The 27,862-nt window shown below is 49.1% G+C and overlaps 1 protein-coding gene across 4 annotated transcripts in view; it reads right to left on the bottom strand.

Annotated features, from left to right (window-relative positions):
- Positions 1–7,590: 7,590 nt before the first annotated feature.
- The window catches only part of LOC117730942 (plexin-A1-like), a 148,637-nt gene continuing 128,365 nt past the window's right edge, over positions 7,591–27,862 (bottom strand). Inside the window, exons 18-32 of one of the 4 annotated variants that reach the window (XM_034533018.1) lie at positions 26,067–26,303; positions 24,403–24,546; positions 22,982–23,216; positions 20,107–20,249; positions 18,908–19,164; positions 16,401–16,467; positions 14,270–14,416; positions 13,818–13,977; positions 13,377–13,480; positions 13,155–13,251; positions 11,938–12,128; positions 9,997–10,166; positions 9,599–9,811; positions 9,359–9,509; positions 7,591–8,884 (exon numbers count right to left, since the gene is read on the bottom strand). In XM_034533018.1, the coding sequence (XP_034388909.1) occupies positions 8,789–8,884; positions 9,359–9,509; positions 9,599–9,811; positions 9,997–10,166; positions 11,938–12,128; positions 13,155–13,251; positions 13,377–13,480; positions 13,818–13,977; positions 14,270–14,416; positions 16,401–16,467; positions 18,908–19,164; positions 20,107–20,249; positions 22,982–23,216; positions 24,403–24,546; positions 26,067–26,303 (2,412 nt within the window). In that variant the 3' untranslated portion in view covers positions 7,591–8,788. Of the gene's footprint in view, positions 8,885–9,358; positions 9,510–9,598; positions 9,812–9,996; positions 10,167–11,937; positions 12,129–13,142; positions 13,252–13,376; positions 13,481–13,817; positions 13,978–14,269; positions 14,417–16,400; positions 16,468–18,907; positions 19,165–20,100; positions 20,250–22,981; positions 23,217–24,402; positions 24,547–26,066; positions 26,304–27,862 lie in introns of all 4 variants that reach the window. The other 3 variants (XM_034533016.1, XM_034533017.1, XM_034533015.1) reach the window with 3 other exon arrangements.

The raw sequence follows: 27,862 nt of genomic DNA on the forward strand, positions 1-27,862 counted from the left end.
CCTCCCTTCCCTCCCCCCCCCCCCCCCCCCCCCCTCTGCAACACAAATGCCATCCGTTTAGAAGGAAAAGTGGAGACGGTCGACCCCGCTGGCTTTTTGAAAGCTTCGGCTCCAGAAGACCTGAACTCGGCAGACAAAGGCTGGAACGAGGTGGCGACGAGGCAACTGGGGCCATAAAAGATTCATGGCTAATGGAAAGGCACTGGGAGTCCTCCAGTACGTGAGCTGGAGGCTGAACACCGCTCCTCCTGTTGCTGCCTGTCTATCAAAGTCATGTTGAAAAACTTCATTTGTACATCCAGCCAAAAAAGATTTTAATAACGACAATGATGAGATTTATGACATTTTGGAGAATGTCTCGAGGGTCTTTTATTACTTGTGCTCAAGGATGAACCGACAATACATTTATGATGAGAGGTCAAAGGCCAAGGTCACCGTGACCTCATGTCACAACATGTTTTTGGTCATAACACAAGAATTTATATGCTAATTATGACCATTTTAAAACACCTTTGTAATGGGATACATGTGATGTAGGGTACCTCGTTGACAGAGGCATCAATCAGTAATTATGACTTATTTGAGGAAAGAGGCAGAGAAGTTATTTCATATAAATAACAGCACAAATGATTTGGTTTTCAGAAACGTGTCAGCTTGTGAGTGACAGGTTGCTACCTGGGCTGTTTAAGCCCCTCCTCTGCAGTCCAAATACGGTCACTCACGTTTACTGGTTGAAAAGACATAATTAGTAATTAGTAATGTTGGGCTAAGTCATGAAGAACACCACCGGTCTAAGAGGTAACAGGCTCTTCCATCAGAAGTCAAGTCAGTCGCACTGCTTTGAAATTGGATTTTTGATGGATGTGCAATCCTTAATAATAATTGTACTGAAGACAAAGATGTCTTTTGGTCTTCGGTAGAGAACACGTGCACACCGCGTGCACGTGTTTAGGTACCGCGTGCAGCTCACGGTGGACCGAAGGGCGGGTCGGTTACCATGGTGAATCTATCGATGCCGTTCATCATCGGATATTTAAGAATGGAAAAGCTACTTTAAACCAATCAAGTTGGAACAGAAACTAAAAAGAGTCACACTTAAATCATAAATGTAAAAAAAAAAAAAAAGAAGCTCTTTTAAAGACAATACCGTCACTTCACCGTGGTTAAGTGTTCCAAACACGTTGCAACTGCTCCTTTAATGCCACTGGTATTAATGTTCATATGATTAATACACACAGGAGGAACCCACACCCCCCCAGACCAGAGGACTGGGGGGGTGTGGGTTCTAGGTTCTAGGTATGACACTGAGTTGCTTTATGAGCGAGTGTCGATAAAGAAGATGACATCATCTCATGGGGCTTCAACAGCTGTGTAAGGTCAGCGAGAAACACACACACACACACACACACACACACACACACACACACAGTAAATTAATTGAGCTAATTAAGGGTCCTCGTGTCAGTTCCCGTGTCCTCGCCTTATCTCAATCCCACAATGCACTTGATCACAAGCTGCCGCGTTTGAGACGCGCCCAAGAAATGATGAATGAACTCACGAGCGCGGGGTCGTTAAGACGCTCCGAAAGTGGCGGCGCGGGGAATGCGCTGAAGGATGGAGGTCGTGAAGTCACATGTTCAGAGCCGCTCTGTTGATCACACGTGAAAAGGTCGACAGTCGGGCTGAATGTGGGGGTCAAAGGGCATCTTTGAGGGGTTTAGGAAGCGCCTGGCGTCCTCTGATACGTCTAATCAGCATTAATAATTAATCACAAAAGGGATTAAATGTTTTAAGCTGAATCACGTACGCCCGGCGAAGACAAAGAAACGGAATGTAAACATATTCGTCTGTTTCCGTTTTGTTTTTATCTTTAAAGAAACACGCAACGCAATTTTATCTTCTTTTTTTATGGACTGCCGCGCATCGTACTTAATTACAGAATTATTTGACTTTGTCTGAGGAGCCGCTCTTTCAAGAGCCATTCAAATAAATTGGAGAAAAAATAAGAAAAAATATGTGTACATATCTATTTGACTTCTTTGTTGTGGCCCTCAAAGCTTAATGCCACAATAGACCCCAAAGAGATTCATTCTTCTCTCCGAGGGAAAGAAGCGGCTTTCAAGTTCGCTTCACTGAAGCTGCAAGACACAGGGAAAGAAATGGCACATTTGAAGATCAAAGTGGGGCTGTATTGTGTGTGTGTGTGTGTGTGCGTGTGTGGAGAAAGAGGAGGAGCCACAACCATCAGCCGGTTTAAGCGTGATTAAATTGACTGACGATGTCTTGTGTGGGAAGTCTGAACTTGACCTCTCTGACCTCCAGACTGCACACGAACCCGTTCGAGCGTGCACGTCAACAGAGCCGACGATAAAAATGCATGCACGTGACAACATTTCTGCGCACACACACACACACACACACACACACACAGTGGATGCATCCATCCTCGAGTGGAGGTGTGACGAGTGGATGCGCTAATCGGACGGACTCCTCCGGGGTCCTGGAGGATGTGACCCGGTCCCTCCACAGCAGGGGGTCTCCTCTGGGAGCTGTGTGTGTGTGTGTGTGTGTGTGTGTGTGTGTGTGTGTGTGTGTGTGTGTGTGTGTGTCAAACACAGGGGACATTTGGAAGTCAATCAGTGGATCGACAATTTGAAGCATTTTGGCTATTTTTGGGAAACTATCGAATAAGAAAGCGGACCATCAGGACCGGGTTGTGTTGGGCAGTTTAGGTCCAGAAGAAACTATGGACAACCTTCAGCGAGCTGCAGGTCAGTTTAGCAGGGAGCGGGTTCCCCCGGTCCGTCCATCAAGGGTTCTGTTCATTCAGAGCAGAGGAACATCAGCTGGAGAACTTTCATTCCACCTCGGATGCAGAAGTGTGGTGAACGCTGCCCGTGGAGGAGGAGCCCAGCTCGAGTTACCTCGAGCGTTTAATTGAACTGTGAAAAGTTTATTAAGAATGAATGTAATAAATGAGGCAATATGGCACCTGACTGGTGGCCATGCGGGGAACTGCGCTTGTCGTAGAACGTGGCATTAATGTGAGAGGAGGAACCGTGATCCTGGTTTCTGCTTTTCAGAATAAATGTCAATGGGTCCAAGGCATTATGAAAAGTCAAACCCATAAATGGAATAAGGTGTAATAACAGTTTGGTGCATGCAGGTTTAATAACACGACGTCTTCTAATGGGTCATATTCAACATTGTAGATACTCCACAAAACAACCCTGAGGACAAGTACTAATACATTAATTCATCATAACTACTTGCAGCTTTACATAAACAAACAATTATGAATCAAGTGTACTATTTGCCTTCTAATTTGATATAATATGGGAAGGAAAACAAAACGTGTGTGTGCCAAAAACCAAAAACCAAAAGCAATAAACTGATGATGCTGAAAAGCTTCGCAACGTTTCAGAGAGTTGGATGATGCTCATTATAATATAATAATATTAAATAAAGCAGATATAACTTCATCCACCTGGTTACAAGTAGCCAGCGTGCTTCTGTTTCACAGCAAGGAGGAAGAACACACACACACACACCATAAATGTCATTGCCCCCCCACCACCACCATTCACGGCTGTCACCTCCGCCCCACCAGGAGGAACTGAACTGCCCCCCCCCCCCCGGCTAAAATAGAATTCCAATTTCCGCGGGTTCAGCGTGATAAAACGAGAGAGAGAGAGAGAGAGAGAGAGAGAGCCCTCTTCAAATGGTAACTAAACAAGATTAAAGAGGAAAGGGGGGGGGGCAAATACAGAGCATCGCTTTATTAACTATGGCAACAGAATGCTGCATGCAAGGAGAGGTGGAGGAAGGATGGAGGGGGTGGGGTGGGGTGGGGGTGGGGGGTGGGGGGGGTGAAGGAACGAGCATCTTGCACTTTGCAGGAGATTCATCATAATGTTGGCGCTGCGAGATCATTTGCTTCCTGACAGCATCATTACGAGACTCAGTGCTCCCACGACCGTTACGCAATTCCAGCGCTCCTCCTTGGATGGAATTTTAATTGAATTAGCCCGGCTGGTTACACATGGTGCCAACGATAACATTTTCTGTCTATCCGGGCTCATTGAGTCCGCTGAGGGGGGAAAGGGGGGGGGCTGACAGTTTAAGGCAGGGCATTAAAAAACAAAGGACAAGGTGGTTTGGGTTCCTTCTGGGTCTCTCTGGTGCCCCTTGCCCCTCTTGTTCCACACCACCAGCCCCCTCTGAAGCTCCCCGCGGCCACTCTGACGTCTAAGTGGCCGTGCGGGCTGAGGGCAGCAGCCAGCGTGATGTATGGACCCGGGGTAAAACGTGTTGGTGTTCACACCTCCAGAGAACAAAACCTCCAGCAGCCACTCGAGTGCATTCCCATAAGCATGATTAATGACGCCGGTCGTGTTATGAAAGGCGGGGAGACGGAGGCCGGAGCTTATTGAGAGGCTCCTGCAGGCCGAGCGTCAGCAGAAATATCGCAACGCACGTCGTAACACAAGCGGCCTGTTACTGGAAGCAGGAGCGGCGTGCATAAAGAACACAGCTTCAGTAGCCACATGTATCCAGCCCGGCCTGATTAAGGCGTCGCTCCACGGGGGGCACATTCCTGAGAGGTTAAAGGTCACAGCAGCATTTCAAACAGCTACAGTCTCACGGTCAGTGGACCTTCAGGGGGGGGGGGCGTACTTCTGCGTTGGCATCGTTCCCTCGACAGAAACAGGATATATATATATATATATATATATATATATAATTAAGCTCTGTTGCAAACACAAGTTTAGTTCTTTTAAGACACTTAATAGCTTTAAAATCCACGAGACCCATCTACTGACGTACTTCATCGACTGGCCAGGACATTAAATTTAGAGCTTATTTGGGGGTTTTAGGACCGGTTCCTGCAGCACGCTACAGACTGGAGGTGGACTTGGTCCGGACCGTCAGCAGGGCCTTGAACCCGAACCCCTCCGTCAAGGTGTGGCTGCTCCGCACGAGAGAGGGAGGAGTTTCAGAAGTCAGTGGTACAACAAATATATATCACCATTTGAATAACTGTGTCGTTTGCCTTTACCAAAATACATAATATGATTATTTTAAATGGTAAAAACTAAACGCCTGACGAGACCGGCTCTTTTGTGTTGTTGGTCCAACTGTAATCATGCAGATACATAAATGAAACACACACACACACACACACACACACACACACACACACACACACACACACACACACACACACACACACACACACACACACACACACACACACACACACACACACACACACACACACACACACACACACACACACACACACACACACACACACACACACACACACACACACACACACACAGGTTGCACAAGTCATTGGACGACCTATGCAAACGAGCGGGAGCAGAATTGCAGATGGAGAACATAAACAACTGCATATTATGGGATTATAGACCCCCTGCTACAGTAGAACCTCTCCATGTATATTACATAAAACACATTAACCAACCTGCATAACGACTAAAAACTGCACAAGTCATGAAATAGAAATCTCAAGCCACATTTTATTTAGCAAAAAATGTTTAATCTCTCCTTGATGCGTGTTTATTTACAAGTAGTAAATCTGCAAAATAGGAAATAACAGAATATTTACATAATGAATGTTAACCTGCAAACTTGTGACAGTCGCTTCAAGTCTGAAACTCGGAGAATGTGTCAAGTTATTGTAGTATTAAAGTTCCTTTCGCCGTCTCCTAAAAGTCATTTTGCTTTGCGTCTCCGTAACAGCCAAGAAACAAAAAAGGGACGACCGTACGGAATAATCCAGAATTTGAAGAAAATCAGAAAGAACAAAAAAAACAAACAGAAAAGTTGCATTTGATTGAACGGGATTTGCTTTTTTGAAAAAGGTAAAAGTGTGACTAAGCATAAGGAGCTGAAACTGAAACGGGACTCACTGATGTTCTTTTTAAAAGTGACAGCAGACATGCCGCATGCCGCCTGCACCACGACGGTCACGAGCCCACTCGCGCTACACAGTGGGGACCTTCTCTTTTCTACATATTCCAATCTAAAAGGCAAGTAGCCATGCAAACGATGAACTCCACTCCCTCAGCACTCGACCAAAAATACGACACGAATGGAGCATGAACCTGAGAATGAGAATGATTAAATGTCGCTTTTTTAAATTTTTTTTTTTAAAGCCTGACAGACCACCAACTGGGCACGTTGTGCTCGAACACGTCACTCACAGCACCGCGCCGCCCGTTTGCCATGTGACCCGACGGGAGGAGCCCCAAAATGTACCAATGCAGCAAAAACTAATACAAATATGCTTTGGGTGCTTTCTTGAGGACTGAGCATGTTGGTGGCTCTTTAATATCAATGAACATGTGTCATGTGTGCAGCAGCCATGTTGTGGTCCCTCAAGCTTCTTTTTTGGCAGGTGCAGAGTGAACCGTCAGGTCCCTACAGGTATAATAATAATAATAATAATAATAACAACCAGAGGAACTGGGCTCATAATGCAGAGACTAAACGGTGGGTTGACAGCTGAGATGAAGATTGTTTGGCTTCTTTTTTTTAAGGAACCTGGCGTAAAGATGGACAGCGACAGCCCTAATGTTTGATAGAAAACAACGTTTGATACAAGAGTTAAGCAGCGAGTCACATTTCCATCACAAAAGACACTCAGCAACAATTTCATTTGGATCCTCGAGATCGGGAAAATTTAACCTCGAGTCGGGTCGAGTACTTCAACTTTGAAGAGAAACGCGTCTTCCGTGTACCGTAAAAATGTACAATTTACATGTTACAAAATAAAAAGACGGAAAAAAAAACAACAACAACAACCTGATTACGAAAGAAAATGGCAAACAGCTTTTTGTTCATCATGAAAAAAGTATACAATTTACAAATAAAAATAAAAAAAGTCAACAAAAAAACATTTTCCAGACCACAGTTTGGTTTTTTTTCGGCAAGCAGAAAAGAAAATTATCGGGGAAAAAAAAAAAATATATATATATTTTTTTTTCTCACCACAAAGTCAAAAGAAACCTCTTCAGAGAGCCGTCATAAAAACAGAGCTTAAGCCACACATGGCAGTAGGCTACTTCTGAAACAAGAGCTGCAGGCTGAGGGGAGGATTACCGTGTAGCTAATGAACAGGTGTCTCACCTCTTAATCTTTAGAGACCCCCCCCCATGAATAAAAAGCTTTACCCCGTCTCAAACAGATGGGTTAGAGGTGGAGAGAAAAACCTTACATGTGTCCCTTGTCTTAACATTGAGGGACAAAAAGAAGGCTGAAACCACTTTGTCTCAGCTGACCTCTAGCTGACCTCTAGTTGACCTCTAGTTGACCTCTACCTGCCCCCCCCCTCGCCGTAAGCAGCGTCTCAGAGCACCGACACTTCGGCTTCCCTCCGACGGGACCGTTGTTCCAGCTGTGGACGGCGCACACGCAGCTCGATCCTCGTCGGAGACAGAAATATTTCAGGTAGTGCATTGTGTCTCCTTCATTGTTCAGCGACGGTCACGTGATCCACTCGGCCGTCACTTCTTGACCCCTCCCCCCCCCCACCCCACCCCCCCTAGAACAGAAGCAGCGACCATCCCGGGAGTGTGTATTTTGGTTGTGTGAAACCAAAACGATTGCACTGATTGGAGGAGAAAAACCGCAGCGACTTCCCGTCGTCGCCATGGCGACCTGGAGGAGCGCTCGCGGCGGTCGGCGCTCCGGCGGTTCCTTTCAGTCACGAAGGCGTGTTCATATTTAAAAATCATACGCTAGCACATCCCATCGAACAAAAAAAAAAGTCTTTGCACTGAACAACATTCAAAGAAAACATGGCACGGTACGACTTTTTATGTTTTTGTTTTTTTGTCTACGTTGTTTTTTTTTTTTCTTTTCTTTTGTACTTCAAATATCAAACCGTGTTTTATTGTTGTTACTTTTATTGTTCGTTGGTTTAAAATGAAGAGGAAAAACAACAAAAAGGTGTTTTCGCCCTAATCTTTCTTTTAAAAACGTAGCTGTATTTCTATATAATATCTATATCATCTTCCTTTGTAACGTTTCTGTAAATTGTGCAAATTCAGCAGTAATACAAGTGGCGAGAGATCAGAGAGCGGTCGGTCGATGACATCTATACAAAAAGAAAGAAAAGAGTCGAGCGCCCTTTAAAACGCCCGGTGGAGTCACGTGACCTGGAGAGCCGTCTCCATTGGCTCACCACAGATTGGTCCATTCTGTGGACGCCGCGAGCGGAGTTTCTTTCCATCGTTTCTTTCCATCGTTTCTTTCCATCGTTTCTTTCCATCGTTTCTTTCCATCGTTTCTTTCCATCGTTTCTTTCCTGACCGTCGCTTCGTCACGATAACAAAAACTCCTGAAATCAAAAGCCAAGCAGACAACAAACAACAACGACGACGTCCACAATAACCAAATGCTGTCAGTTGACATGTTTCCCCATGTTTGCGTGTGTGAAAATGTCTGGTGTCTCTCGCACAGACACGAGCCCACACACACTGTACGGGGGGCGGCAGACACACACACGCACACACACACACACACACACGCACACACACACACACACAGGCCCCGCCCACCTCTGCCGAACCCCTCCCTTCCCCCCCCATCCTGCAGTATACTGCTATGGTCCGTTTTGCAGTTCGTCTGGCGTGTTGTCGGGGGCTCGGGGGGGTCGGGGGGGTCGGAGTGTTTGTTTGCTGTCCGGGTGAGAGGAGCGACGGAGGGAGACGGATGAAGAGGAGGAGTGAAGAGGAGGAGGAGCTGGAGGTGCTCCTCAGCTGCTCAGGGCCATTGTGTCGATGACCTGCTCCAGCTTGCTCCTCAGTCTCTGCCTCCTCGCCTGCTCGTCACGCTCCAACGCCGACAAGATCTGAGGACGGAGTGGAAGATTTTTAACTTCTTTCTGTTCCTTTTCTAACAGAGCAATGAGACTCAACACTTCCTGTTGGCTTTTCACAATAAAAGCACACCCAAGGCGGGCCGGTGAGATTACTTTGCATGTGAAAATCAGCTGGAAGTGAATACAAAGGACATTAGTGTAAAAGAGGAGCAGCTGAGAGCAGCACAGTGGTGAGTATGACATCATACAAGACGAGAGCTACACGTGGGCATGGGGCTGAAAGCCAAAGGCCGGTTCTCTCGTCAGCGTGCTCTTCATGTTCTTCATGTTCTTTCCTTCGGTGCGATGGATCTCACCAACTCTTCAGGTTAACAGATATCAGTTTTTTTTTTACAATAAGCACGGCTTTTTCTTCACAGGACTGCCAAAAATAAACATCCCTAACCAAAGAAATGATGCAGCATGCCAACCAGCGTTAAACTATTGCTCAATAAAAAGTCTCACCTCGTCCTTGTACTTGACGATGTAGGAGTAAATCTCGTTGAGGGCCGACATGCTGTTGAACTGGTCCACGTGAAGGCGCGACTGCTCCGCCAGGTAGGCGCTCATGTCCTGGTCACTGATGGCCGGCATGCGGGAGATGTCCGAGTAGTACCTGGAGACAGAAGAAGAGAGAACCCCGGTGAGATGTTGACAGAGGACATGTAACACAGCTGTGAAGGGAAACCCGTGTTGCCGGCGTACCTCTCCACCCAGTTCTTGTAGTTGGGGATGTCTTTCGCGTAGAGCAGCTTGTTCGACGGGGAGTCCTTCCCGAGCTTATGTTCTGATGTGGAGCAGGAGTCCATGAAGGTCTGAGCCACCACGGACAAGCAGGCGTCCGTGATGCTGTTCTTGTGGATGTCGAAGACAAACTGGGGGTTCTTGATCACGTTCACCCAGAACCGCAGAGGAAGACTGGGAGGAAGGAGAGAGGAGGAAGTTAGAAGGACTGTGAAGGTGCACACACACACACACACACACACACACACACACACACACAGTGAGAGAACATCGAGACCGGGTGGATGTGCTGGCTCACAGTCAAGACACGCGTGTTCGTGACACAGCAGGTTCTCCGCGACGGCCTTCCACAAACTCACCAGTTGCTCTTCCAAGTGTGCCGCACATCAGAGTCCGATATGGAGTGCTTGTCCGCCTGCTCGTCCAGGAAGTCGAACATGTACTTGATGGCGAGCGGCAGGGCGCTCCCTCGGTGCGCCGTGCTGAAGATGGTCTCGAACAGGTCGTCCACGAACTTCTGGAGGGTTCCCTGAGCAGGAGAACCAACACCAACTGGTTTAGCCACAACATTTAACGTTCCTCTCGCAGCAGAAGATGCACCGAAGTCTCTTCTGCGTTCCAGACCAACGAGAACGCCGTCGTTGGAGACATTTAACGATTTAAGCTACAGGACGCAGTCGAGTCTCGAGGCCACTAAAGAAAGAAATGGACACTTTTATTGACCCTGTGGGGAACTTCTTCTCTGCATTTGACCCCTCCTTAGTTATTAAGGAGCAGTGGCCCAGGAGGGGGTTCAGCGTCTTGCTCAAGGACACTTCAACATGAACTACGGGGGGAGCGGGGACCGAACCGGGTACCTCGTGGTTACGTCATCCCCCATGAGCTGCAGCCTCTGCTCCCACATTCCTGTGCTGGCTGCAGGCCATGGCGGTCAGGAGCAGGTGGAGCAGAGTTTGAGGAGGACGGGGCTTTGCTTTCAGATGTTCAGAGACGTTGCAGAGTGACGAGTGTTCTCTACAGTATTTGAGACGGGTTCAGCCTCAGGATGTTCACGTGACTCTGGAGAGTCTGAATCCTCCTTCCACCAAACCGTATTTAAAACCAGCCAGAAGTTGAACTCGCACATCCACAAATCGGCTTCCTCAACACACGGAGGCCGCGGGGGGGCTGGAATAAATAAGAATAAACTGCAGCGCTCAGAGTTCCCCTCCGTCATCTTCCCCGGGCTCGCAAGTTAATCATTTCCCAATCGAGGCGGCATCGACGCCGCTAGCCGTGCACTCTCCTGCCTGGAGCTGGAACAATGGAGATCTAGAGCTAACGAGTAAAGAACCAGGAGAACCAGGGGAGAGGAACCATCGCGGTAGGTAGGACTCGAAGCCCGGCACCATCACAAGACTCTGTAGGCAGTCGCTGTGCGTTGGTGTTCATTAAATATATGTTAATGCATACTATGCATTGTGCATTGTGCATTATACATTGTGCATTATACATGAAAACATTATTCGGGACGAGACAGCTGGAGTCTGTGTATACGGTGTGGCGGGATAGATCAACAGGAAGAGCGGTCCACTTCCTGTCGCTGCCTTCGTTTCTCTTCATAGTCTTTGATGTTTTCTCGAGTCTAAACTGTAACGCAAAAAAATAACCAAACTTTCGGAGCGAATTTTAGATCCCAAAGGACTAACTATTATACCCATTAATGTAGATTTTAATCTCACTCTTAATAATTTGGGTAAGATATTAATGTGGTTAATTGGACCCTAACCATGAATACCCTAACCAGCCAAAACAAACCTCTGAGCTGCGGTAAAGACGGCGTCACTGCATCAGGTCAAACATATTAAATATTAATAAACATGGAACCGTCTCCATGTTCCTCTGTTGGCGTACTCCAACACCAACAGAGGAACCTTCCAGATCCTCGTCTGAAGACGCGCTGCATGGAGAGCCGAATGCGGTCCGGAGTAACGATCACAGGCTCGAGCCCCGAGGCCACACACACACACACACACACACACACACACACACACACACACACACACACACACACACACACACACGCGCCGACCAAACAGCTCAATAGGCAAAGGTCAACCTCCTAATTAAGACACAATCACTAATTCCTGTGCATATGTGTGTCTTTGTGCAAAAGGTTATGAAAAATGTTAATGAGCTTGGAGACCACGGCCGTACTAAAGGTCAGGGGGAGAGCTGCTGGGGAAAGTGGGCTTGGTGACAGGGATGTGCTGGAGTGCAGGTGTGTTAAGTGTGTCTGTGTGTGTGTGTGTGTGTGTTACCTTGGTGGCCAGCAGTCTGGTCAGGTAGATCTCAGAGACCATCTTGCTCCCTCGGTCCCCCTCCCTCTGGTCCGAGTGGTCGTGGTTCTTCACCAGGTGCCACAGCTTGGTGCCGCTCTCCAGGTCGGGCGTGATCATGGGCGTTCGGGAGCGCAAGCTGTCCGGACTGCTGGCCGTCCTCAGCATGCTCTCTGGAAGGAGGAGGAGGAGGAGGAGGAGAAGTGAGTGAATGGGCCAGACGTGACATGAGGAAGAGCAGATAGAGTCTGGATTGTCTCTAATGAAGCATCCGGGGAGGTAAATAGGGAGAAAGGAAGGTCAGAGGAAGGTCACAGGAAGGTCAGAGCCTCCATCTGACCTAACCTACATACAGTCTCAGTCAGACAAAGAAGGCCTTGCACATTGCTCGCTGTGGGTTTGAGCTTGAGAAGGCGACGGTATTATTGGATGCATAGAATCCGATAACACACGAAGCCAGTTTGGAATTCATTTCGTACCTGTAAATTAAGGTATTAAAAAAAAAAATCCCAGGCAGCCACAGAGAGCAACATCTCCGGGAAGTTCAAAGCATTTCTCAAAAGGTGACGGAGCTCAGGAACACCAGGTACTGGCCACCACACAGCTGGATGAGATCGGGATCGGGTCGCATTTATCTGGAGTAAAATGAACCTCCAGCAGATGTTTTTCAGGAGAATTCATGTTGGATATTCTTTTCACAAAATGCACACTTGGCTATTGCTTTCCTTTAAGCACACACATGATGATGGAGTCGTCCCACAATGCAACAGGCTGCAGCACTTCAGCAGCCATCTTTCCATCAGTGCCGTGAGGACACCGTGGAGGAGTTACATGACAGTGAACAGTGAACTGATCCGCCTCCTGCTGTGAAGTGGAGGGCCGGAGAGAGAACGAGTGCTCTTTCTTTGTGTAAATGATGAGGTGAATTCCTCTACGCTACCACACCGGCATGCAATAAAGAGCTCGTCAATACAGGACCTGGACCTCTCAACGGGACCGCGGTCACGTGTGCCACCTTTTGATTCGTTCATTATTTTAAATTTAAGATAAGTTTCAGCTTATACCGTTTATAAACTTAAACGTTTAAAAGTAGTCCGCCAGTCCGCCAACTAATATCTTGATGATGCATTTCAAACAAACATCTGTACACACAGATGTGCACGCACACACACAAAACAGACACACACCTTCTCTCGTACCGTATCTGCTGAGGGACTTGGTGAACGTGGAGGAGTTTGAGATGTTGTAGGCAGAGTTCTGTTTGGGCACCAGGGCGATCACGGAGCCGTCCGTCACCTGAAACCGGGTTTCAGCGTCAGTCGGCAGTAAAGATTACAGTGCAACACATTCACAGACGGGTTACTGTTGGGTCCCGTCGCTCCGTCCGCTCGTGGGTGGAGAGACGCGTCATGGTGGGGTACCTGGTAGTGAGCCAGGGTGTTGAGTCTCTTCCAGTCGTTGTCTATCTTCGTTGTGACGTCCTCGTCCTGAAGGATGATGCGGGCCATCCTTCCCTGCCGCCATTCTGTCACACACACACACACACACACACACACACACACACACACACACACATACATACATACACACAGAGATACAGGTGAGGTTGCGTGTTGGTTTAAAACGAGAGAAAGGCGACATGAATACAAAATTCCCTCCTTCAAAGTTGTAGAAATTAAAATGATTTTTAATCACTTTTAGCCTCACTTGAAATGTATTTTTTGTTCATAATCACTTCTCTTCCCTAGAGGTCCCCCCGACTGTTGCAGAGAGCCCTCTCGATTCCCTCTCCACCCCCTGTGGTACTGTGTGTACTTGGTGTGTGTGTGTGTGCGTGTGTGTGTGTGTGTGTGTCTCCTTACCCAGGTCCATATCGGAGGCCTTGGGTCTCTGGGAGTACGGCGTGCCCTTGTACACGGCGTCGAGCAGCTTCTCCTTCACCTGCGTCACCGTGTCACAGTTCAGGCTCTTCACCGTCGCCTCCGGAGCGCTCTCGTTCTCCGGGTTCACGCAGTGCAGCGTCTGCAGAGGTCAGAGGTCACACTCAGCCCAAGTCGGGACAGACTGGGAGCGTTCACTATGGAAGTGACCCAGCAAACCAACACTTCATACAGCAATTCAGAATCCATATTCAACCACGACGACATGCAGCTCCTCATTACTGTTAAAAGTGCATTTTATCAGTTGCAGATTATCAATGTTGCCAACAACTGCAAAATGGTGTAAAAAAACCCACAAAAATAATCCATGTCAATGCACCGTGTCGAAGGCATGTGTGCATTCAAACGGCTTGTCTACACTTGTGAGGACTGACCAACGTCTTGTAGTCGATCTGCTGCCGGATGAGCTTGTCCTCGCTCAGGGAGTAGCGGGCCTCTCCTGTGATGGAGTCTATCGGCCCCTTTTCCATTTGCTGCTTCATGGCGCAGTACAGCATGAAGAGAGGCTCGCCGGCACACTCCTGCAAACAGGGAGCGAGAGGAGGAGGAGGAAGAGGAGGAGGAGGGGATAGATTTAAAGACACGTTGTTAAAATGCTTACTATGAATGCAACTGTGTCTAAACTTTACCTACAAAAAAGTGCACAACAGCTAAAAAGTGCACAGCTTTGCTGAGTAACTCCAATTATATCTCTAAGCCAACCAGAGGCGGAGCAGCAGAGGACGAGGCCACGGCCTGTGCTGCTAATAGCTGAGAACTGACAGGAAGCACACCATTCCTTCTCTCTCCCATACACACTCCAGCTTCTCCCCTGTGTCTCTTCTTTGGGGAAAAACACCCTTTCTAAATCCTGTGTGAGTGTGAGTGAGCAGGAAGGAGAAGAACCAGAGAGACCGGGAGTGTGAATGAGTGGCAATTGATGGAGGAGTTAATAGAAGGTTAACGACAGAGGGGTGAGAAACGCTTGGAGAAGCACTTTGGTGTGTGAGACGTGTCAACCAGGCAACGAGCTCTGGGACGCCGTCTCTCCATCCCTCGTTCTGCGCCCGAGCGCTGCCTGTACAGCGTCTCGCTTCCTCTTTAAAAAAGGGGCCGCGCGGAGGAAGTGGTGGCCGAATACCCCTCCGCTCACTCCTCCCTTTCCAGGACGCCGTTGCTCCGCAGCCATCGTCACCACGACGACGCAGCTTATGGATCGACGGGAGTAGACATGGCTGACATCGCCGAGGTGTCTCCCCTCTGAAGCGCACGTGACCGCAGGTTCACGCGCTTGTGGGAGAACCACGGTGGCCTTCAGGTACCGTAAAACGCTGGCGGCGCGACGCGCGCCTTTAGCTCTGCTGCGCTGCCTGTTTTCACTTCGGCAACCTGTTCCGACTATGAGGACGCATCATTTCCAGTCCTTTGATTATGCTATAAGGATGACTTTGACAGAGCGTCCTGAAACAGCCATCACTGTACCTGAAGCAGAAAGAGAGCGACCATGTGACCCGCTCTCCCTCACTAGTCAGTGCTCAGGTCGATAAGCCAAATAGGGAAATATAGATATATATATTCCTGTTCTTTTTGGTAGGTAAAAGCGTCTCCTATTTCCTCCTACTTGACCTTTCCCCGTCTCTATTCACACTTTTCTGAATCTGTAACATCGGACTGGACCTTTTCTCTTCTATAGCCCCTGAAAGGTCTGAAGGAGGAGGCGCTGCAAGGCTTCACAACCCATCTCAGTTCCTCCATGTTCTAAAGTTGACATCCTGTCCTCTCTCTGTTGTGTTTGTCTCGTCTGAAGTCCATCGACACAGCTGTGATAAAAGCTCCCTAAGAGCTTCCCTGGTAAGCCACTCCCCTGTCTTGAGCCCAAAACACACCCATTCATGCACACCCAAAACTGACACACTCACACACAGATGTTAACCGGGACCCCCGGGGGCTTGGCTGGTTCCCCGTCCACCAGAATGCCCGTCCTGGCGGGTGCTTAAGGCCCCGCTGCTAACTGATTAGCTGCAGCAGTGTTTGAATTGAGGGAACGTGTGTGTGTGTGTGTGTGCGTGTGTGTGTGTGTGTGAGTGTGTGTGTGTGTGAGTGTGAGTGTAAACAAGAATTTAGCACAGTTTAAGCCTCAATGAGTCTCTCTGATTCCATATCAGAGGGAGAAGAATTCAAAAAGAGAAAGAAAACATACAGACAGAGAATGAGAGAATACATTGGTGATTTCCTCTTATGCTAAGCCCCCCCCCACCCCACACACACACACACACACACACACGCACACACACACACACACACGACAGACGACAGTTTCCTCAATTCGGAGGACGGAGCACATGAAAGGCAGCGAGAGGGAAGGTCGCCTGCTGCCTCGGCCTTATCTAATGCCACACCTGGTGTGTGTGTGTGTGTGTGTGTGTGTGTGTGTGTCTGTGTGTGTGTTGGAGAGCCATTTCTCTGTTCTAAAACTGGGATTTCAGTGTTGCTTCAAAAGGTGTGTGTGTGTGTGTGTGTGTTTACCTTGAGGAACTTGTTCAGCAGGAAGGTGAACCAGTTGGTGAGCATCTTTTCAGCCACCGACTCCGTCCTGGGAGAGCGATGAAGGGGAGGAGACGAGGAGACGAGGAGAGAGGAGACGAGGAGAAATAACAGAAACAGAACGTTAGAGAGCGACAGTTGAAGGATGCCAATGAAGAGGACGAGGGAGAAAGACCTCTTTCAAGCCCCCCCCGCCCCCCCTGCTACGATCTCTGGGCTCCAACCAACACTTTCATCACGGGGGGAACGCTCGACATCAAAGAGAACAGCAGCATCACAAGCTCTCCTCCCCCCCCCCCCCCCCCCCCCCCATCACATGCAGACAAATTAACTTTGCCAAAACAAAGCCCTTCATTTCTTTCATTGTTTTGAAGCCCCCCCCCCCCTCAACCCCCACCTTCAAGCAAACCCACTCGTCTTCATTAGAAATACAGCAATTAGTATAATTCCCTAACTTCTCTCGTTAATCACAAACCTGCCGTGTAATGAGGGGAACCTCGGCACGTGCACGCTCTCGAGAAGACGCACGTGAACAACCGCACGAATGAAATACGGCGCAATTAAAAGGCATTGTAATTAACGGACTTATTGCGTCTAATTTGTCTAAACAGCTGAGAGGGAGAGCGGCACTAACTAAGTGTGTGTGTGTGTGTGTGTGTGTGGGGGGGTTATTTCTCCCCCTCAGTCATCGCTCTCAGATTTACCTCCATCACTTCCACCATCCTTCCTTTTCACATTAGAGACTGCTTAATTATCTAGTGCTTCATTCCTTCTCAGATAGATGGGGGGGGGGGGGGGGTTCTGCTGGTTACTGGGGGGGGGTCTAACTGGGCCACGTTCCCCCACCGCTTGTAAACATTCATCTTTGTGTCGTTAGCACGCCATCGTGTGCAAAGAGGTGAACGAGTGCAGCGTGGCAAAATATATTTACTCCTCGACTTTGCGCAGAAATTCTGTTTTGTTTTTTTCCTTCTTCCTGACAAACGAGTAAAGAAATAAAAAAAGGGAAACACAAGAAACTAGGCCAACGCGGCGGTGCAACCACGAGGGCCCGTAGCAGCAACGAGACGTGAACTCCTACGCTGCCGCACGCCTCCCTCGCTTTGACTTCTCTCCTTTGATGTATGCGGAGCGGGTTTTCTCTTTTCATGGCTGTCAGCGGAACGGATGAGAGACGAGGCGAGTGGGAACGGAGGGATGGAGGACGATGGGAGGCGAGTACACCTGGACGGAACACGCTGCTGGCCATGTCGGGACGTCATGGTGGGCGAAACCATGCGCCCCCTCGTTACGGGGATGTTAACCGTGCACCACAAACGCACCGAGGATGTGCCAGTCAAAGTGCACGAGTGTCAGGCTTTTTTTTTTTTTGCTTCTTCTGTGTTCGTGTGTCAAAATGAAAATGTCCTAAAGTCTATCTATTGCAGGAAAAAGACCAAACCGGGGTGAATGTGTGTAATAATTGTCGAGCTTATTAACACGCCGGCTCCCGAGGCTAGTGCGGTTAGCAGGGACGGCGTGTTGTGACCGCACGCCCCCGAGAGGGGATTGGAAAAGGCTTCACACGGACACACTGGCTGAGTCATTTATTTGATTAGATTTTTAATTAAATATCTCTCAGAGGAAAAGGAGGAGAGAAAAAAACAACTAAATTCTTCTTTTTTTTTTTAATCATTTAATGTCTAATTCCAATTTATTTGGATACAGGCCATTTCTCCAATTGTGGCTTTTCTTAAATGCGTGTATCTTTTCCTGTTCATTTCCCCTCCCCATCGTCCTACATCCTTTCTGGTCTCCTTTCCTTTTCTCTCTCTCTCCTCATGTTTCTCCGTCCGTCAATTTGCCTTCAGCCCGAGTCTCCCTCCAGACATGTTGCCCTCTCTCCCTGTCAATCACCAGGCCTCCGCCTCCCTCTGCTCCACCTTCCTCTCAGTTCCCCCTTGAATCCATTCTCTCTCTCCATCCCTCACACTCTCCCTTGTAAATCCTCCTCTTGTTTCCCTTCACATCCCCTCCACCCCTCGTACCTTTCTAACAGTGTGTGTGTGTGTGTGTGGCTGCAGCTCCACTGGGAGTGTGTGTGTGCTCAGGGGTGTAATCCTCTCTGACAGGGACAAGGTTGAGAGATAGAGACGCCGTAACGTCACACAGGCCTCTAAGAGCTTCCTGCTGCACAGCCTCAGCATCGTCTCCCATTTCCTCTCCTTTTGGCATAACTTCTCTTCCCATTTCAGCACAATAATGAGCGTAACTATCTGCTTGTGTTTGCATGTGCATGACAACATGAAGACACGTACAATGAGGAAACAACAAGTATAAAGTTGTTGTTGTTGTTGAAACTCAAGGTGCCCCCTTTCAGTGGGGTGCCTCTTCCCGAGGACGCCCTGCACCGGCGAGCGGTGCGATAAACAAAAAGGGGACGCGACCTCAAACTTGAACCTGCGTGTGCTTTGAGTGACATGTTTGTGTCCCCGTCCCAGTCGCCGTACCTCCTGAGCAAGAGCTTGGGGTGGTTCTTGCTCTCCAAGTTCTTGTCGATGAGGTCAGACAGGAGCTGTTTGAGGACGCCCGTGGCGTACTCCATCTCCCCCTGCAGCGCCGTCATGATGAGGGACGCCACGTTGCCCCGGTCCCGCATGGAGAAGGACCGCTGGGCCTCCAAGGTGCGGATGAAGGTCAGGAGGAAGTGCTTCTTGGTCAACAGCTGGCCGAACAACGTCAGGGCCTTCTCCGTGTTAGCGGGGACCTGGGGAGGAGGAGGGCACAGAGGTGACGATGGGGAGGAGGGCGAGGAGAGAGGGATGGAAGAGTGGAGGAAAGGAAGCAAGGGAGGTAGGAAGGAAGGAGGCATGAGAGAAAAAGGTAGAAGAAAGGAAAAAGGGCAGAATATTAGAGAAAAGAGTGAAGTGGCCGATACAAAAGGTCGAGATCGGGATGAAGAGGAAGATGTGAGTTATAATTGAGAAATTGATTCATGAGTATGAGTGAGAATGAGGAATATTAGTATGAAGGGCACATTAAAACAAAGGGCCACATGCAGATACACGCTCATCTGCAACAATCCGCTTACAGTTGCATCCATAAAACAACACTAGTTCTACCTATCACTGTCCTCTTAACCCCCCCCCCCCATCCCTCCAGCCCCCCCTCTCCACCGATTCCATCTCCTCGGTTTCTCCCCCTCCGAGGAGAACGTGAGCTTCACGCCGTAACAAGAAATTGATCTGCTTGCTAGCGCACTACTTTGGCCTGTGATTGCCTCGGACCTACAAATGAAAATCCAATGTACACGACGACACTGTCCCTTTGGAATACAGTGGATGGCACCAGCAGATACTGCATGTCCCTGAGCCCCCCCCCCCCCCCCCACACACAGCCGGGCTTTACGTGAGCGATCGTGCGTCCCGTTAGACCAGGAGGTGAAGGGGGGAGGGGCTTCCACTGGAACGTGTGAACATTTGCTTTCTCAGAAGCCTCAAACAGGTCTGGTCCTGTAGAGGCAATCTAGCGCTTCTACGGTCTGGAGCTCTAACTTCACTCCATCAGACTCTCTCGTCAAAGTTATTTTTGGTCTAGAAGCCTCTTGGACCTCGACTACAGAGCTGGAGGTGAAAGCCGTTGTGGGTGTGTGTGTGTGTGTGTGGGGGGGACACATTCAGATAGTGAAGCGCTCTCTACTGACCCGTACCTCCATCTCCTTAAGCACAGGGTGGTCCTCAATCCCGGGGAAGAGGACTCTCATGGCGTAGGTGCGGTAGTCCAGGAAGGGGATCCCGGCCCCGTCCAGCTCCTGTGTGAGCTCATGGATGTCCGTCTGCAGCTCGGCGAAGGCTGCGAGGAGGAAACATGACATGGAGAACAGGTGGAAGACAGGAATGAATACACACTTCTCATATTCAGCATCGTGTTTGAGTCCCAACACAAGAGGCCCGTTTCACTGGCTCTGGTTCCGATTCAGCCCGAATAAACCGCCCGCTTCCATTTGTGTAAACTGCATCTCTTTAGATTGTAACTCCATCAAGGTGAGTATTTATTTAGGAGGTGAAAGTTGGGAATTATTACCAATTCTCTAATAATGATTATTATATTTTTCTTCTTTGGGAAAATTTGGTAGTTTGGGTGTTTTTGAATTGAGGTTTAATGAGGTACTTATTATCCATGGGGAGTGTATTACCGACAGTAGATGTATGTATGTATATATATATATATATATATATATATATATATATATATATATATATATATATATAAAAAGATAACCAACGCAGAGTCTCCAGTTCACGGGTGGCAGAGCGCCCTCTACAGACAAAAGGTGGTACAGTCACACCGTGGCGAGTGCTAACAGGTACCTGCTATGGACAAGTACCTCAGGTAATCACATTTATAAGAACACGAGGACAAGTCTTCATCCGGACTCTTCGTGCCTCGATCGACATGATGTCCTGAAACGGCGTGTTTCAGACTGGAAAAAGGCAACACGGGTGCAAGTGAGGAAAAGATGGAGGTGTGTGGAGGAGTAGCTGTGAAAAGCAGCATTGCCACTGGAGTATAGACAACGGGGTCACAACACACACACACACACACACACACACACACACACACACACACACACACACACACACACACACACACACACACACACACACACACACACACACACACACACACACACACACACACACACACACACACACACACACACACACACACACACACACACACACACACACACACACACACACACACACACACACACACACACACACTCCTGTCTTGCCCCACAGCTGAACACATCGTGCCCAGATGATTAATGTGAGTGCATGTGTCAGTGTTTTTACACATTTTTCATTCGCCGTGAGTGTGTGTGTGTGTGTGTGTGTGTGTGTGTGTGTGTGTTGTGACCCCGTTGTCTATACTCCAGTGGCTTCACAAGTCACATCTAGAGAGAACAAATGGGATCAAATCCATCCAATAGTGCATACATGTTTTTTACTGTACTGCCTTGATTCCATTTTATAAATACGAAACTCCCTTGAGGAGAAAATATACAGCTTTACGGTTCCATTCACTCGACTGCGTGTGTGTGTGTGTGTGTGTGTGTGTGTGCCCTATAGTGTCATCCAAAACACACCAACACATGGATACACAACCCAAACAAATCAGGAACCAAAGCCCAGACTAACAGATGGCTTGTGTCACCCTATCCCTCTCTTCCCATCTCTCCTTTTTCTCCCTCTTTCTTCCCTTCAAAGTGACATCTTAGAGGTCACCTCTCTCCCCCCTCTCCTCTCCTCTGCTACATCCCTCCATCTTTATGTTACTCTGGCTCTCTCGCGCCATCCATCTCTCTCTGTATCTCTAATCAGTCTCTCTTTTCTCAACCCTGCTGCACGTCGTCTCTTCTAGATATTCAATATCTGTTCAGTTTGCCTCACTAATATTCTGACCACTTCCTGTTGTCCTCTGACAATCTTGCGTGATCTCCCTCCTATCAACGTCCTTCTCCCTCTCCTCTTTAAGAGTCCTCTTCTTTAGTACTTAATGCTCACCCTTTTGTTTTCCACTCTCTCCTAATCTTCCAATCCATCCTCTCCAGTGCCCTCCTCTCCTCCCTTTCTCCTTTACTTATCTCCCTCGCTCCTCTCCCTCCATCCATCCTGTTGTCAGTGGTGACAGTGGGGGACAGACGGGGTCGGGGCACATGGACCCCCCCCCCCCCCCCCCCCCCCAGCCAGCCAGCCAATCATTGTGTGACCCTGTGTGGGGCTTTATGTGTGCACGTGTGGATATATATATATATATATATATATATATATATATATATATATATATATATATATATATATATATATATCTTGATCTGACTTTACTAAAGCGGTGCAACAAGTGAAGAGACCTCCTATACAAATGTAGTCTCTCCCCCCCCCCCCCCCTCTCTAGACAAACCAGTAACAGCTTCAGTTACTCAACTCTCACTGGATTCATGCACTTTCCTGCCAAATAAATATATGCTAATGTCCTGGTTGAGTCTCTCTGCACCGGCTCCAGTCGTTGCCAACCCCCCCCCCCCCCCCCCCCTCCCCCCACACACACACACTTACTACGCCTCACTTTCCCACCTCTGTGACCCGCGTCTTTCTAACCTCCATCTCCCTTCATCTCCCTTCATCTCCCTCCATCTCCCTCCATCTCCCTCCATCTCAGCCTGGATGGCAGTGAAGCCAGCCAGGCCGCTCTCTCTCATGGGGTGGAGAGCCAACATCTGGTGGCTGGCTCAGATCAAAGTACTCCTCTGGAAACACACCAACACCCCCAAACCCCCCCCCCCCCACCACACACACACACACACACACTGCTGCCACCTAACAGCACCGGGACAGTTGGCAGCGAGGGGGGAAAGAGAATAGATTGTGAAAGAAATAGATCGGACTTTTGGAGCTTAGTTATTTGGGCACATGGGAGTTAAATATTAAGAAAACCAAGAAATGAGAAGCATGAAAGGGAACTGGGGGAACACAAGCACAATATAAGTAACTTCTGAGTAATACGAGTCAGTGTCTCACCCTCCTTGCACTCCAGGGCCACCCTGGACTCCAGGTTGTCCATCTGCAGCTGCAGCCGTTTGAGGGTGCGGTCGGCGTCCCGCGACTTCCTCTTGTAAGCAATCAGCACCACGATGATAACCAGCAGGAGTAAGCCGCCGCCGCCTCCGATGCCGATGATGGCGGGCAGAGTGAGCAGGCTGTCTGAGTAGATCTGCAAGGTCCCCGGTGAGTACTCGAAGCCTCCGACGCGCACCTGGCAGAGCAGCAAAGTTACATTATCTCCAGGCCACATTAAAACCTGTTTGGCAGGGTTCCAAGCTCAAGCTGTAAATCTTTTTTTTTTTTTAAATTAGATGTGAAATTGCACAGATTCTACAGGCCTACATTTAGCTACAATCACTTTAAATCCCATATTGCTGGAAAAATGGTGCACGGTGCCAGCGCTAAATCCTATATTGCATTTATTCTGACAAACCAAGCGGTGTTGTGTCGAGCCGAGCGCACAACTCCCCAAAACCCTTTATATCTGGGCAGGGGGAGGCAACATCTGTGCCCCCGGGCCGTCTTTGGAACCAGTGAAACAAGCAAGCACGCACACACACACACACACACACACACACACACACACACACACACACACACACACACACACACACACACACACACACACACACACACACACACACACACACACACACACACACACACACACACACACACACACACACACACACACACACACACACACACACACACACACACACACACACACACACACACACACACACACACACACACACACACACACACACACACACACACACACACACACACACACACACACACACACACACACACACACACACACACACATCTGACTTTCAGCCGTATCACATCAAAACTGTTCCGGCTTGCAAAAAACACATGAATAAAAAAAAAATGGAAAAAATCGTTGGGATGTGTTATTTTTTTCTTCTTTTATTCCATCTTCACTGGGCTTTATGTCTATGAAACACCAAACGGAGGAGGGGTAAAAAAAAAAAAAATAGACACAGCCCTCTCTCACGCCCACCAGCCATTTTTTTTATCAATACCGTTCAAATCCCAAAGAAACACGCCGGCCAAAAAGCTCCTAAGACGTAAACACAGTCGCACACAGGACATGAGTGTGTGTGTGTGTGTGTGTGTGTGTTGGTGTGCTCGCAGCCATATGATGGGGAAGAGAAATCTAGAGTAATTAAAGAGATTTAGGTCTGATGGATGGGGAGGAGAGAAGGAGTTGAATGAATGAAAAAGGCAGAAAGAGGGTCTATAGAAGAAGACATGTGAGAGGTGGGATGAATTAAACGCTTCGTAAGATATCACAATTCAACTTGGAGAAAGGTGATGCTCACGTTCACTTTTTAATGTGGGAAACGGGAGATGGAAGTTTTACTCACGGTGACTTTGTGCTCTCCGGTCAGGTTGGGCCACTCGCACAGCAGCTGGCTCTCAGACAGGGTGAGGACGCACGGCGTGTCCCCGATCAGCACCGTGTAGTTCAGACGAGCGTTTCCTGGGGCCGCGGGGATCAGGTTACGGCCCTGGAAACACACACACACACACACACACACACACACACACACACACCTCGGTTACTTACATACCATCAAAGTCTGAGGTGGCGTCACGCAAACATCATAATAAAATCACAGAGAATGAACGCAAACGGATCCACTGACGCATCCTCGTGTGTGATTGGCTGTCAGGCGTCCGTCAGGTGTTCAGCCACAGCTCCCAAGAAGGCGTGCGCGGTACTTTAAACTGCAGGTAGCCATAGCAACTGTGCTACTGCACAGACCTGACTGATCGGGGCACCAAAACACGAGAAGCCTGTCTATTAAAAATGGAACTTGCAATACATTCAGCCAATAAGAAATGCCATTTATTTGATCGTGAACATGAAACATGCGTTGGGAAGCACAATCCTTCTGCAGGAGTCTCTTCTCCCCCGCTACCTTTGCAGAGTGGGAGCAAATAATTGCTTTAAAGATCTCGATGAACATCTCATTTCAACGCAGATATGTAATAGCGTGTCGTTGCTGTGCTGCTTATTTCTGCAATTCTTTACCCGGAGCACGATGGGGCAATCAGAGCTTTGTCATTAGATAATTATATTTAAAGTTACAGCGGGGGGTGGGGGGGGGGGGGGGGGGGGGGGGGGGGGGGGGGGGGGGGGGGGGGGGATGAGTCTTCATCGTCTAATACTCCACCCCGATTGGCCGAGAGAGAAAAAAAGGCTTTCGTTTGTCCATGAAATTGCGTGACGATTTTCTCTCACGCGGCTTTGAAGTTCAAGCGGCGAGAGGTTGAAATGACAAAAGCCAGCGTGGGAGGGCGGGACAAAGCCTCTCCGGCTCGGAGTCAACACGGCTGTGAAGTCTCCTGATAAACATCCGAGCAGTTGGCATAGCAACGCGTGGGTCCACTTTATACACATGACTTTCCTTTGCACCTGATCTTAAAAAAAAGGTGTGGGAGAGACTTTTTCTTCCTTAAAAGGTCTCCAAACCCCAATGGAGAGAATAAATAACATCTTTCAAGGTTGACAGACGGCTGCAGCGACAGAGAACTCAAAGGAAGAGGAAGGAGGGCGCCGGCAGGCTGCACAGGAATGTTTGGAGCACGTCCGCCTGTTATCAGCTGACTGGGAGGTTCATTATCTAGAGTCATTGATTGGTAGAGTGAGCTCTTTAATGTTGCCGGCAGAACTCGACATGCCTGGTACGCTCAGCTCAGCTTCTTTTGTCCTGGAGTCCTCGGGAGTTTTAAGACATTTATTCCTTTACAGATTAACTAAGTGCAACCGCACATCATTCGCTTAGACGTATGAATCCACCCCCAGCCCATGCCCGGTCTACTGTGAGAGGAGATAGGACAGACATCAGAGGTGATGCAAGAAAGGAGACGGGATGCAAACCTCCCCCCCCCCCCCCAAAAAAAGAAAAGACGTGTGGGAGAGGAGGAAGGACGAGACGGAGGAAGAAGACTTGAGAAGGATAAAAAGAGAAAGGATGCACAGCTAAATGGAGACGAGGCCAAAGCAGATCAACACTGAACTCACCTTGAGTATGAGCGGCGAGCTGGGCTTCAGCTCCAGCACGCCCGAGGGGCTCAGGGGCTCGAACACCGGGTCGGGGTGGTAGCTGAACGTCTCGTTCACCACCAGCACGGAGCGCACGGCGTCCATGACGAAGCCGACCTCGTCGGGGCTGCTGCCCGACTCCGAGAAGACTTTGTCGGATCCGGCCACAGAGGGCGCCAGACACACCATCACGGTGTTGTTGACCACCGTGCAGTTCTAGAGGAGGGAGGAGAGGAGGGGAGAGGAGGGAGGGGAGGAGAGGAGGGAGGGGAGGGGAGGAGAGGAGAGGAGAGGAGGGAGGAGAGGAGAGGAGAGAGGGACGGAGAGGAGGGAGGGACGGAGAGGAGGGAGGAGAGGAGAGGAAGGAGGAGAGGAGAGAGGAGAGGAGAGGAGAGGAGGGAAGAGAGGAGAGAGGAGGGGAGGAGGGGAGGAGAGGAGAGGAGGGAGGGGAGGAGAGGAGGGAGGAGAGGAGAGGAGGGAAGAGAGGAGAGAGGAGGGGAGGAGAGGAGAGGAGGGAGGGGAGGAGAGGAGGGAGGAGAGGAGAGAGGAGAGGAGAGAGGAGGGAGGGGAGAGGGAGGAGAGGGGAGGATAGGAGAGAGGAGGGAGGGGAGAGGAGGAGAGGAGAGAGGAGGGAGGGGAGAGGGAGGAGAGGAGGGAGGAGAGGACGAGAGGAGGAAAGGAGGGAGGAGAGGAGGGAGGGGAGGAGGGAGGGGAGGAGAGGAGAGGAGAGGAGGGAGGAGAGGAGGGAGGGAGGAGAGGAGGGAGGAGAGGAGAGAGGAGGGGAGGAGAGGAGGGAGGGGAGGAGAGAGGAGAGGAGAGGAGGGAGGAGAGGAGAGGAAAGGAGGGAGGAGAGGAGAGGAGAGGAAAGGAGGGAGGAGAGGAGGGAGGGAATGAGAACAGGGGAGAGATGAAAAAGTTTGATACGGCGATTTCATTTTTCTATCAGACAACGTTTCAACCTCATCGGCAAGACATTCAAACAAAGCACATTTTCAAATATTAACTCAAAAAGATTGCGGTAACATAATCAAAAACACATGTTAGCGGCTGAAGCGGGGTCACGTGACGCCGGTGATTAAACGTCTCCGTAACGACATAATGAGCAGGAGGCAGGCTTAATAGCATCAGTGCTGTAATCAGTGTTGATATTATCTGGAGATCCCCGGTGGGGGTTGGACACTTGAATCAGTCACCGGAGAACAAATGAGACCGTAATGACACGCCGAGGAACAGAGGAGGTCAGCCAGGAGCTGTTTACAGGAACTAAAGAGCTCCGTGAACGCTTACATTACCAACACCCTCGCACACGGAGACAGTGTGTCAAGTCACAAAAGGCAAAACAGGAACTGTGCTTATAGGTCAACAGAAACATTAAGCAAGCGGAATAAAAAATAAATAAAAAATGGCTGCGCGGAAGGTTGACAAAAGGAAACAGAAGGGATATTTTTACTCGGGAGAAAGGTCGGCTGAGCCCCGTGGTGCGAGGTGAGGAGACGGGGGTCTGGCCACGGACGCTCTGCTGCTGGTTGACATTTCAAAGGTTAAACTGCTAAAAGGAAATTCAACATAAAAAACAAACAGAAAACGGGCCGTTGGCTGGTTGACCGACGGGTCAGGTGTGTGTGCGTGTGTGTCCCAGGAGTGTGTGTGTGTGTGTCCCAGGAGTGTGTGTGTGCTGCACAGAGAGGGAGACAGCAGACACAGAGGGCGAGAGAGAGAGAGACACCTGTGTGTCTATATCCGTCTCACTTGCCAAGTCTAGTCACTGCTTTTCC

The sequence above is a fragment of the Cyclopterus lumpus genome, chromosome 5 (genome assembly GCF_009769545.1).
Source record: "Cyclopterus lumpus isolate fCycLum1 chromosome 5, fCycLum1.pri, whole genome shotgun sequence".
NCBI lineage: Eukaryota > Metazoa > Chordata > Actinopteri > Perciformes > Cyclopteridae > Cyclopterus > Cyclopterus lumpus.